General features: G+C 31.0%; 1 protein-coding gene across 6 annotated transcripts; it reads left to right on the top strand.

Moving 5' to 3' along the window:
- The first annotated feature begins 469 nt into the window (after nt 1-469).
- Nucleotides 470-12,753, top strand: LOC7473174 (uncharacterized). 6 transcript variants are annotated; one of them, XM_002310192.4, is made up of 6 exons: nt 470-576; nt 1,128-1,198; nt 1,311-1,487; nt 1,607-1,705; nt 1,830-2,075; nt 2,335-2,892. In XM_002310192.4, exons 2-6 carry the CDS (start codon nt 1,133-1,135, stop codon nt 2,635-2,637), a joined length of 891 nt encoding a protein of 296 aa, XP_002310228.1. In that variant the 5' UTR covers nt 470-576; nt 1,128-1,132; the 3' UTR covers nt 2,638-2,892. The 6 variants fall into 6 exon arrangements, with proteins under 6 accessions (XP_002310228.1, XP_024461026.1, XP_052310642.1 ...); XM_024605258.2 differs by having other exon boundaries at nt 473-569; nt 1,125-1,198; XM_052454682.1 differs by lacking the exons at nt 1,607-1,705; nt 1,830-2,075; nt 2,335-2,892 and adding exons at nt 11,051-11,149; nt 11,276-11,521; nt 12,256-12,753 and having other exon boundaries at nt 475-571; nt 1,127-1,198.
- The last annotated feature ends 959 nt before the right edge of the window (nt 12,754-13,712 follow it).

Below are 13,712 nucleotides of genomic sequence, written 5' to 3'. Positions count from 1 at the left end.
AAACTCCCATTATAGTTGGAACCTTAATAACAAGAATTCAAAATATCACACAATATTGACCATTCAAAGAGAAATTCAACACCTAAAAAAAATTCGTTTTTGAACAAAGATAAGAAATTTAGTATATATAAATTAGAATTTTATCTATTTAATTTCCAGCAACATTAATTTCATTAAATATTTTTCTCAAAATCACCATCTCAGAAATACAAATCCTCGGAACATACATATTTACGAACACATATATAGTCTTCATAGCACAAATCATCTCAATAACCCTTCTTGATATTTGGATCTGAATCCAAAGATCTCAAATAACATCACATCTGAGAAAATTACACGTTAATAAGACTTCGAAATATATACATATTTTTTTTTCAGAGCAGTGTTTGTACAAAGACTTTGAAACGCCATGCCATGCCATGCCAGGTCAAGTCTTTTGCTCTTGCTTCCTCAATATAAAAGCAGGAAACCGCCTCATTTAAACAAACTCCCAGATACCATTTCATTTCTGAAACACAAGAGGCCTTGATAGAGCTTCAGTGGAGAGTTCTTCACTTCTGCTTCATTATATAGGTTTGCCAGTTTGACATTCCTATATCTCAATTCATTTCATCATTGCTAGTTTTATTTTTCCACCTTCCTTTGTTGGAGTAACTGTAAGCTTTGAGTTTAGCATGACTAAACGATTTTTTCTTGGTTTTTTTGTTTCTTGTTGAAAGGCCCTTTTGGTTTTCCATCCGAAATGAAGCTCAAAACCCTAGCTTTCTTCAAAATTATTACTTTAGAATTTGTTCTCTTGGTGGGTCTTTCAGGTTCTAATTATAACTTCTAGTTTTTGCTAGAGTGATCAGGCTATTATGCTGTGTGCCTGATGATTACTAAAAATACTTGACTTGGTATTGCTATTCAAAAAATTAATAGCATAAGAAAGAAAGCAGAAAGTCCATGGCATGACAGAGCCTAGTTGATGAAAATTATTTCAATGGGAAAGTTTATTTTCTATGAATACTAATTTTGCTTCTAATTGATGAAGATTAAGGGAGAAAATAGATGTCATGACTTTTTTTTCTTCTAATTGTAGAAGGAGGATTGATTTCTTAACACAAGTTAAACTCTTTTTGCAGTCAACATGTATCTTATAAGAAGGCAGCCACATACTCAGCAGGAGAATGACCCTTCAGAACGAGATGCAAAGGTAAAGTTTGAGTCGGACGGACGTTTTTTACTCTGTGATTTTCGTCTCCTGAAGAAATCATGAATAAGTGGATTGAAAATAGACATTAAATTAATGGTTTTTCGACAAGCAGGTTTGTGAGCTCAGGGCTGCTCTTGGACCTCTATCTGGTCGTAGTTTACAGTACTGCACTGATTCATGCTTGAGAAGGTATTTGGAAGCTCGGAACTGGAATGTTGACAAGGCAAAGAAAATGCTGGAAGAGACGATTAAGTGGAGAGCAACTTTCAAGCCTGAAGAAATCCGCTGGGTATGTGGGATGCAATGATTGCCTTTCTTGATAGGATGGCCAGATCTAACTGCTGTTTTTCGATTCTAGACGATATTATCTAGACCATTTTTTTGACATATGCACGTGTAATTTCTCAGCATGAAGTAGCACATGAAGGCGTGACAGGGAAAATCTCCAGAGCAAATTTTCATGATCGTTCCGGGAGGACTGTGCTTATAATGAGGCCAGGGATGCAGGTTTGTACTGTTTTTTCCCCTCATTTTTATCTAGTGATTTTTATTTTTCTGGCTCTTAAGCAAGCATACTGTGACCGAAGCTTTTGCAAATTGACCTTTGACCTCTTCTTCTGCAATTTGGCAGACCACAAAATGTACTGAAGACAATGTCCGCTACATGGTCTATCTTTTAGAAAATGGAATCCTTAACCTTGCTGATGGTCAAGAACAAATGTCATGGTTGATAGACTTCACTGGATGGTCCTTGAGCACCAATATTCCCATCAAAACTAGCCGTGATTGCATTAATGTTTTGCAAAACCATTATCCCCAAAGGCTGGCCATTGCATTTCTTTATAATCCTCCAAGAATTTTCGAGGCGTTCTGGAAGGTTTGTTCTTCTGTCACACGTCCATTTTGTTTATTCTGAGCATAATCAGCGGTCAAATTTATGTTTGTTGAAAACCAAGCATCGTGCTCTAGAGGGCATCACAATTCTATTAGTCTATTTTCACCACCTGTGCAGTTGACCTTTTATATTGGACTAGACTCGGGTTTCGGATAGCCATAAAATTGCTGCATTTATTTTACTTTAAATTTAGCACCTGGACATGTGTATTGCTGAACCTGTTATTACTCCATCTCTTCAGGCTGTCAGGTACTTCTTGGATCCAATAACATTCAAGAAGGTGAAGTTTGCTTACCCAAAAAAGAAAGAAAGTTCGGAGCTCATGCAGTCTTACTTTGATATTGAAAATCTTCCAAGTGAATTTGGGGGAAAAGCCTCACTCGAGTATGACCATGAGGAGTTCTCACGGTTGATGGTCGAGGATGACGAAAGAACTGCCAAGTTCTGGGGATCTGATGAAAAGTCGAGAGACAATATTGCTGATCATGACCATTTAGCTCAGATGACACCAGTGCCAGCGCCTCTTGCAATAACAGCTAGCTAATCTGGGCTGCCTGATGCTCAATCTGGTATGCTAGCAACTGAAGATAAGAAAAGTGTTGCTTGGACTATATCTAAAAAAAGGAACCGGAAACCACATGGGTAAATTAATAAACATAATCTGTTATAAACTCATGTTTAGTGCTAAATATCATCTGATGTATGAAAAGAAACTATTGTTAAATAGTTTCCATTCTATTAACTTCAATCTTTTTTTATGAGCAATTAATTACTTCTATCCTTTTTTTTTGGAAAATAATTATTTCTTCCTTGCAATACATGACCTTGTCCCTTCTACAAAGCTTGCATCTCCGCAACAGGCTGAGGAAAATAATTATCATCTGATGTTTTTTTAATGATTTTGATGTGTTAAAGTCAACAATAAAAAAATAAAAAATTATTTTAATATATTTTCAAGTGAAAAACACTTTTAAAAAATATTATATACCACAATACTAAATACATAAAAAATTACAAGAACAACACTTTTTGTGGAGGGCTTGGACTGACTAGATCTAATACTTCCATTTTAAACGTTTAATTCAAAGAAATAAAAAAAAATCAAACAAATTGAGGAAAAGAAAGGAAAAGTTTAGCTTCCATGTAGGTTTTTCTACCAGCTGAACAATTAATATGTAGTGTATATGTTGTGTTTGATGGGTTTTTTTAAATACATACACATAACAAAAACTATAATTTAAAAAACAAATTAGGAGTTTTGAAGATTCCGTTAGATAGACTTAGGGTTTTTTAGGATTTATACAAATATTACCTGAAGATTTTTTTACTTTGAACAATTACTTTAAGGTCAGGTTGTTATAAACCATAATCCTTTTTAGAAAAGAGGAATTTAACTTGCCCCTTAAATAATATCACATATATCATTTTGGGTTTATTTTAGAAATTTATTCAATCAAGTCCTTACTTAATTGTTTATAGGTCTAGAACTGTAATCTCATGTATTAATTACATTCTAGTTCTTAATTTCTAAAATTTATTTACAATCAAGTCACATTTGATTAATCATCCCATTTTAATTTTTGACCAATGATTTTTATGTGCGTGAACCATTAGGTTCTTTAATAAATTGACTCAAATATAAATCATAATAATAAATTAAATAGAATTAAACAAATCAGTTGATTGATTTATATTTGAACATCAAGTATAATATTTAACAACTTGTCATGATTCTCTAAATATTAGGAAAGTCATAAGCAATTTGATTTTATCTTTCAGTGATCAATTTCTCAGTTTAATCATTATTCATTCATCAACAATATTCTTATTTAAACAATATAGCATGAATTATATTTATTTTGTCAAATCATGTTTGTTCTCAACATTATAGTCATTGATTATTTGAATAAGTTTTGAAACTCCTTTTAAATCTCATTTCATATTGTGTAAAGATTTACAATCAATACTATTTGAGAACAAATGAAACATTTTTTTTATAATTCACTTAGGGTGATGAATCCTTTATAAATTATTTAAATACTTTCATATAGTTCATGTTATACTCAATATTTGCTTGTTTGCTACTCTTGATTTGAACAACGTGTAGCAAGATCAAAACATAACACTCTCTATCTAAGATAACTTAGTAATCTCTTGCCTAAGGATCACTTACACAACCGTCACATGAGTCTTTTCATAGACACAAATGATCTCTCTTTATAGAACTCTCATCGGGTCAATTTAGTGTATATGTCATCCGACAAGCACCTACATGTTAGCTCTAAGGATACATGAGTTTATGAGAACAATTGTTTTATTTCATAAATAGAACAACTGTTTTATTTTATAAATAAAAGGATATAATATGTATTTGTCTCAACAACTCTAATTAATGATCAGTATTGACCAAGAGCATTTAGGAACAATGATTTGATACAATAAGAATCACATGATTATAGTAATATTGTAATTTTATTTGCAAAGTATTTTTGTCCCGAGAACTTTATATTTTTTCTAAATTCATTAATCAAATATTTAATAAATATTAAAAATAAATAAAACTTTATTAATAAATTAAATACATTTACATAAACAAAATCAATATTATATATATATATATATATATATTTCAGGGCATATACAGAGCATATACATTAACAACTTTAATATATGAACGTTACGAGTAACCCATTCGATCTTTTATTCTCTTCCTTCATGCTTTACAAACGAAAAAGGACACCAAGAAAGCATGCGTTTATTCTTCCTTGTCTTTGGTTGTTGGCTTATTCAAAATCGCCAGCCATGAAAATGGACCCGTAGCTATATCAACCACATTGATTTATACGGGCTGCGTGTTTTTCTTTAATTTTGAATTTTTTTATTAAAAATTATTTTTATATATATTTTTAAATTATTTTGATTGTTAATATCAAAATAATTTTTTTAAAAATAAAAAATATTATTTTAATGTATTTCTAAGTAAAAATATTTTAAAACACAATTTCTACCACAATTCTAAATATATTTTGTTTAAAAATAATGTTGATGACTACATTCCAAACGCTATTTTACTAAAAACAATTTTGTTTAAAATTATTATATTATATATTTTTATATTATTTTGATGTTTGAATATTAAAATAATTTTTTAAAAATAAAAAATATTATTTTAATATATTTTTAAATAAAAAATACTTTAAAAAACCATTATTACTTTACTTTTCCGTCTAAAAAACAGTAGACACAGCGGCAACCTTTTCCCAGTTTATATAATATTTATGAGGGAAAATTTCTTCAACAATCAACAGTACTGATTGGACCACCAATGCCTAATAATGCGGCAATTATATAAGCTTGTACGGTTTCGTTGACATTAATCAGAATTGACGTTTTGATTGTAACAGCTTGTCGTCAGGCTCGAGCCCTTGGGAACCAATTCAGGCTGCGTCCATATATATATACTTACAAATCGATGAAAATGCTATTACATGGTTAACCTTTTCTATTCCAAATAAACTAAAACAGTCGAAATTAAGGCTTAGTTTGGGTCCCCCTGTAAATGATAAATTAGGGTTTCCCAATCTTTAAAATTACTGTCTTGAATTATAAAGAAAAACTGTATTTTTAAAATCAATAATTCATTAAACTGAAATAATAATAAAAATAAACAAGAAAACACCATCTTCTTAGCTTATTTCTACGGCTTTTCTGACATCGACTTTATGTCAAGTTAGATGGTTGACTCCAGAGGTAATAAGACCAGTAAAACCCCTTCCCGGTCAATCTCAGCCTCAGATATAAAATTATAATTGTTTTTGTCAGTGTTTAAAATATCAAGATTTCTTTTTTAATTCTATCTTGTCTAATTAATTTATAAACATATCCCTAACACGTTACGTTACATATCACTAAATAAATGTAATAAATTTACGTTTGTAATCGTCTCATGCCAACCATATTATTTTTTTCTTTTTTGCAACACGTTATTTACTAGAAAAAAATAAATTGCAACCCGTGAAATTGTTTTTCGATAATCGACAAAAAGAGACCATAATAAAAAAAAGAAGCAAAACACTATATCAATCCAATTTTTTGTTTTGTCTCACAAGCTACAAGGATTCATTGATCCCTTTTGATTTTTATTTAATTTTAATTTTAATATGGGCCAATTGCAGCTCTGATATTTTAACGAGAAATTGACCACAATCTTGAAATGTATTTCTTTTCTTCAACTGTTATTATATGGTTTAATACGTTGAAGTTAATTGCCCCAATTGACCGTCATCTGCAGAACTATCAAGAAAAGAATTCAAACACAAATTGATTGACGATAGGAGAGGATCGAAGAACACATCATGGATTGTTTAGAATTCTTATAGGTTTAGGACCTTTTTTTTTTAAATTGTCTCCAACCATCTGGTACTTGTACTCAAGTATTATTAATGTTCTTGTATACCAATATTGTTTTGAAAAAAAATTAAATTCAATGCCTATCAATCTAAATTTCCATAAGATGGCTTAATAAAATATATTATCTTATGTTTATGTATATTTAACAGTCCGTTTGTTTTTGTGTTTTAAAAAAATTAATTTTATTTTTGTTTTTTTATTATTTTAAATTATTTTTTTGATATTTTTAAATCGTTTTGATATACTGATATTAAAAATAAATTTTAAAAAAATAAAAAATATTATTGAAATATATTTTTAAATAAAAATATTTTTAAAAATAACTATTTACGGTAGGAAACAAACTCATAAAACCTATTACGTTCTTTAGAAAAATATGCCGAAGAAGAAAATATAAATGAATTGATAGAAAATAAAAAGGTCAAAGAATCCAATGTCAAAAAGAGGAGGGTCAAAAACGAACTGCTATCTTATTATTATTTCATCATCATTAGAGAAAAGGAAGTTCCATGGGTTCTAATATATATATATATAATATAAAATAATACCATGTAAAATATAGTTAGAAAAATAATGGAATTTAGAAAGTTACTTATGACATTTGTGATTCTCAAGTTCTTATCTACGACTTTTAAAAATTATAAAATTGCTAAACACCTATTTAATATAGAAAAATAATAAAAGAGAAAGAAGAAAAAGAAAAGAAAAAAAGAGGAAAAGATCTCATAGGCAAATTAAATTCTGATGAGAACACTAGTTATTCTGAATTTCTTTATTGATGAATCCACAAAGAAATTCATAGATGGTAAACGAAGCAGGTCATACAAACCATCTAAAAGTGTTAAGGTTCACTTGTTTTTGGGGTGTTCAAGTGACACACTTCGATCATCGTTGATGATCTTTCTTGGTATTGTTGGATGCTTTTCGTCAAAATCTTTCTAACGATACTGGTGGTGTCATCATTGGAGTTTTAGTGTGTCTTTAAAATCTTTTTCTTTCTTTCTTTTTTCTTCTCTCTCATTTTTTTTATTAAATCTTGTGTCCATTAATTTTATAATTTTAAAGTCGCATATAACACTTACAACTCGGGAATCTCAGATATTATTTGCATCTCTCTCAATGTTTTAATGTTTTTCTAAATATTTTTTACATTATGTTATTTTTTTTCACCATGCTATAATCCCAAAGAACTCAAAGAAAAGGACCCCCCCTCCCCCCACCTAAAATAATAAAAAACAAAGGTTAAATGTCTTATCATATCACTTAATCAATTTTTTTCTTTAAATGCCTATGAATATTCAATGATTGGTTAGTGAAATAATAGGAGAATCGGGAAAACTAGCATATATTATTGTAAATCAAATGCATGCATTTTTTGGAATTATTATTTCACCACCTCTCTAGCTGATATATCATTGTTACTCTCCTGTACTGAGAAAGACATTTATAATAATGAAGCGTGGTGCACCTTGATATTAAATTAAATATTTTTTTTGAGTTTAAAATTATTTTTGAATTAGTTTATATATTTTTAATCTCAATTTTGATCTTTTATAATTTGATATAGTTAAAATCAAGTCCTTTTATTATTTTTTCAGGATTTTATTTATATTTTAAATATAAAACTAATAAAACTAACTTAAATATCCTTAATTTTAAGAACCTTTACACTAATCGAACTGATCAGTTCTAAATTTTTTTCTATGAAATTAATTTTGAATTTAAAAGATAGAATTTAAATCATAATCTTAATTATTCCTTTAAAATATTTTGTTTAATTTTCCTTAAGAAAATATTTTAATAATGCTGGTGTTTTATTTGAACAGAAAAAAGGGTATTTAGGCTATCAAGTTTTTTTTTAAAAAAATTAAAATTAAGAATATTTGGATGGAGAACTGGAAATGTGATATTAAATTTTAAGTTATTTAGTTCGTTTTCAAATTAATTCTATTAAAAAAAATAAAAAACAATCATTGAAAATTATTGAAATTGAGAATATTTAAGTCATTTAATCAGTTTTATATGTAAAATATACACAAAATCCTGGAAAAAAACGTAGACAGCTTGATTTCAAATATATCAAAATATAATAAATTAAAATTAAAATCAAGATTAAAAAAAAATCATTTAATGACTTTAAGTTTGAGAAAAGTTTCACCTCTTTAACCTTCTTATAAATACATTAGCTTAAATATCATTAATAACCTGAAAAGTTAGTCTCTATGAAACATATTAACAAGGATATTAATTGCTCCAATAATGCTTTCTTTTCAGTAAATTTTTTTTCTTTTCGACTCTAATTTCTTCATTTTTATTCTTATATAAAACATGGTCTGCCCTCCAATTTTCTCAGTAATTTTTTTTAATTTTATATTTAGATTAGATAGTGTTTGAGAGTATAGTAATAATTATTTTTTAAAATATTTTTTATTTAAAATTATATTAAAAAATATTTTTTTATTTTTAAAAAATTATTTTTGAAATTATTACTTAAATTAATCTAAAAATTTATAAAAATTTTATTATTATTTTTTTAATTTAGTGGAACGCCCTTCTGCCTCAGTCCACAAAGTCGTCCAGCCTCTAGAAACTAGAAAGAACGTAGAAAAGATGCTTAATATGGGCAGACTCTACATTCCACCACAAAAGGTCCCAGTCACCCTGCCCTGCAAAAGATTCCAAGTCATGTCAAGCGGCTCTCGCCCTTTTGCTTTCCCATTATAAATGAACATATCAAGTTTCCCTGAACACATCTCCCTCGCTTTCCCTTTCTTCCGAATCTGGTTGGGTTCTTCCTTTATGAGAGAGAGATTAAATGTACTACTCTACCTATAACTCTCCAAAACTCTCGAGGACCATTGTCTAAATCTAAAAGTCACACCTTTATTGCCTCTCCACAGAACCCGAATCATCCCCATCACCTAAAAAGTGGCTTTTTAAATAAGCTCACCACTATAGAATCTGGGAGAGCTCTCTTTGTTTTGCTTCACTGCTCACAAGGTTTGTTAAACTCTACATTTCATGACCAAGTGGCTTTTTTTTCATTTGGGGTTTGTTGTGTGTGAGTTTGGTGGAGATCTGTTGCTCTTGTTAAACTCACAAGGCTGTTTTTGTGTTTTTTTTCCTTAATGTGATGTGGAGCACATTGTTCTAGTTTTTTTTTTTTTAAATGATTAGGTTATTTGAGATCTGCTGAATTACTCTTTGGTGGGTTTTTCATGTTTTGATAAGTCGTTTAGTTTTGGTAAGTCTTAGGTTGTAATTTCTTTGCTCGGTGATTACTAAGATTGCCTGTGCTGTGTAGAGGTTTGGATATTCTAGACTGTAAAAATATTCAGCGTTTTGGGTTCAAGGAACTGAAGTAATCTGAAATCTGTTAGTGTTTGTGTTTGTATTTATGTTTAGAAACCAAAGTATAAGGTTTGGTTGGATCAGGGCGGCCATTGTGTAGTCTCGGTGATCAGTGTTTGATTGGATCATGGATTCTCCCATTGGTTTGCTGATCGATAAAATAGATCAATACACTACTACCAATTTTTTAGAAGATAAAAATAAACAGAATAAGAAAAGGTTGACCAACGATTCCTATTCTGTCTGCCATTAGATCGTGTGTGGTGGAATACAGCCTATCGTTCATGAAAGTTTTTTTGTTGGCAAGTTTAATTTTTCTGTATTCAAATCAAGATAAAATATTCAATATTGTTGGTCTGTCTTTGAGTTTGCTACAAATCCTGCGTTTTTTAGGTGGAGGTTGTATTTCCATTTCGATTTAGGCCTTTTGAGAGGCTATTAGTTCAGCTGCAAAATAAATTGGTTGGAAATAATTATCCTTAACAGACTTTTATGTTGAAGACTACTTACCATAGGTTCAACTCTATTGGCAAATAATTATCCTTAACAGACTTTTCTATTGAAGATTACTTACCATAGGTTCAACTTTATTGGCAGTCAACATGTTTCGAAGAAAGCACTCTCAGAATCATCAGGAGAATGGCCTTGCAGAACAAGAAGCAAAGGTAGTGTCAAAGTTTGGCAGACATTTAAGTAGAAAGCTTTTGTTTTTTGTTTCACCCTATAAGTGTCATCACATCAAGAAATGAATTTATGATTTTACAATCATTCCGAAGCAAGGTTTATGAACAAAATGAGAAACTTCTTTCAAATTGTTGTTTTATCTGAACAAGATAAGATTTCCGAGTGATTGAAAGACAGATGTTGAATACTTTTTCTGCAAGCAGGTCAGTGAACTCAGGGCTGCTCTAGGACCTCTTTCTGATCGAAGTGTAAAGTACTGCACTGATGCATGCCTGAGGAGATATTTAATAGCGCGGAACTGGAATGTCGACAAGGCAAAGAAAATGTTGGAAGAGACACTCAAGTGGAGAGCAACTTATAAGCCTGAAGAAATCCGCTGGGTATGCATTGTTGCCTACTTATTTTAATAACTTCTACAATGTTTTTCCATTCTATATATGCTTGATACATCAATTTTTTTATAATATTTTTTTCATTCTATTAGATCAATTGAATCCCTTACTATTATGCAGCATGAAGTAGCTCATGAAGGCGAGACTGGTAAAGTCTCCAGAGCAGATTTTCATGATCGATCTGGGAGGACTGTGCTCATAATGAGACCAGGAATGCAGGTTTGTTCTAGTATTTTTCTTTTTTATATTTATTGATGTCTTCTTACTGGTCTTTTCCCCATTTATAAAGTTTCTGTGACTTAGCTTTTGTAGATTGACCTTCCACCTTTTCTTTCATTTTTGCAGAACACAACATGTGCAGAAGACAATGTCCGCCATTTGGTTTATCTTATAGAGAACGGTATTCTTAACCTTGGTGAGGGTCAAGAACAAATGTCATGGTTGATAGACTTCACTGGATGGGGTTTGAGCGTCAAGGTCCCCATCAAAACTGCCCGTGAATGCATTAACATCTTACAGAACCATTACCCTGAGAGACTTGCTGTTGCATTTCTTTATAATCCGCCTAGAATATTTGAAGCATTTTGGAAGGTGCATGCTTCTTCCTAATGTCCATTGCAGTCCATTTGATATTTGGATTAACCTAACACTCACTGATCTTTTGGCAAGTTATTTTTTGATTGCATATTGATTGTTACTTGGTATAAAATATACCATGGGGCTTTGAAAGGTTAAAATTTGGAATTCTTCCATAACTAATACCTCATGTTTCAGAGAACCCGTGGTCATAGTAGCTCAACTTTCATACAATTAATGGATTTAGTAGAACTTAAGTGAACATAATAAAATGTATTGGAAAGTATGGACTATCTTATTTGCTTCTCACTAAATTACATTGCATGATATCCCTCTTTACCAAAATAATCTAGACAACTCAAAATGTGTCGAGGACCAAGTGTGGTGCTCTAGATCGTGTCTTCTTCTGTCAGTTATTTCTATCACCTGGGCAGTTGATTTGTTTATTTCTGCTCTTATCCTCTTCTCCATTCAGATTAGATGGGAGAGGGTGGGAGGGTCTGCCCTGTTATTAGGTTTAGTGATAGAAACTCCCATCCCCCCCTCAGGTGAAATCTTATAATATGCATGTTTGCCCTTTAGAACTGGTATATGTGTTCTAGATATATCTCCTAGGTAGATTTGAAAATTTATCATAGATAGAGCCTTTTCTGTTGTATTATGCGCATAACTGCTACATTTGTATTGCTTGAAATGTTTTACCCCTTCATGTTTGGAATGACGAACCTTGTGTTACTTCATTTGTATAGGTTGTCAAGTTCTTCCTGGATCCAATTACTATCCAGAAGGTGAAGTTTGTTTACCCAAAAAAAGAAAATAGTTTCGAGCTCATGAAGTCTTTCTTTGATGTTGACAACCTCCCAAACGAGTTCGGGGGAAAAGCCACACTGACGTACGACCATGAAGAGTTTTCACGACTAATGGCCCAGGATGATGTAAAAACAGCCAAGTTCTGGGGATTAGATGAAAAACCAAGCCACATTGCTAACAGTCACTCAGGGGCACAGGTGGCGCCAGAGCCAACACCTCTTGCACTGCCGGCTAGCTAAGTCTGGCTGATGCTTGGACTAGTAGGCAAGAGACCAGAGACATGGACAGTGTAGCCTGGACTAAATTAACTGATACTTCATTATCAAATCTCATAATGGAACTTGAAAAAACGTTGAGGTGAATAAGCATTATGTTGTTATGCTAATGTTTACTTCTAACTATTAAAAATAATAGCCATCCACTGCTTCTTCCTCCTTTGTACGCTGTCCTATTATTCTTGTGTTCCCTAACCTCATTGTTCTAACTAGAAAAGAAGCAATAATATTGTTAGACTGTATCTTCATCTTCTACTTTTTCCTTGGGATTTTTTTACTTTGATAGCTATGACCACCACTTCGAAAGTAGGCAGCATAGATGGTGCAAAATTTGACTGTAGCATCGAACTAGATTGGAGGGTGCTGCTACCATCACAGCATAAAATGTTACTAGTTTTATTATCCGAGCTCCGTTGTGGATTCGAGATATCAGTACTGTTATTGCAAGTTTAGTAAACAACTTATATAAAATTTAGTCAAAACCAACATGATATAAGTAAAAGCAAATTCAATTGTCAAAAATCTTACGTAACATTGTTTTCTTAAAAGTAAAAAAAAAAGAGTAGGCCGTGGGAAACTTGGGAACTTTTCTCTAGTGTCAGTAATCTTAAATTGACTATGTAGGAATTGATTTGATTTAACTAAGTTGATTTGATTAATTTTAACTATCAATTAAAACATTGATCAATTACTAAAAAAAATTAGTATGATATTTTTTTTAATAATTTTTGAGGCAGATACTAAGCAAATCACTTTATAATCAACCAAAGTTAAAAACAAAAATCATGATCTAAGCACAATCAAAATGCATTAACTTGTGCAATTAACTATCATTTTTTCTTTTCCATATCCTTATTGGCTTGGATTGAATATGAGTCTAAATTAAAAAGTTATTAGATAATTAGAGATTATATTGAGAAAAAAAATCTTAACTAAGGTGGGATGCAATTTTGGAATTAATTAAAGGGTTCCTATACAAGCAGGGGCAAATTGACCAAGGGGCTAAGAATAGTTGGCGTGTGTCAAACACTCACCAATGTGTGGGATAAACCTGTAATATTTTAACGATACGTGCAAAGTCATTCGGCTTAGAGATGAGCAACTAGTTTCCCTATAAACCA

This window comes from Populus trichocarpa, chromosome 7 (genome assembly GCF_000002775.5).
Source record: "Populus trichocarpa isolate Nisqually-1 chromosome 7, P.trichocarpa_v4.1, whole genome shotgun sequence".
In the NCBI taxonomy this organism is placed as follows: Eukaryota; Viridiplantae; Streptophyta; class Magnoliopsida; order Malpighiales; family Salicaceae; genus Populus; species Populus trichocarpa.
This window is presented reverse-complemented; position numbering and strand designations above follow the sequence as displayed.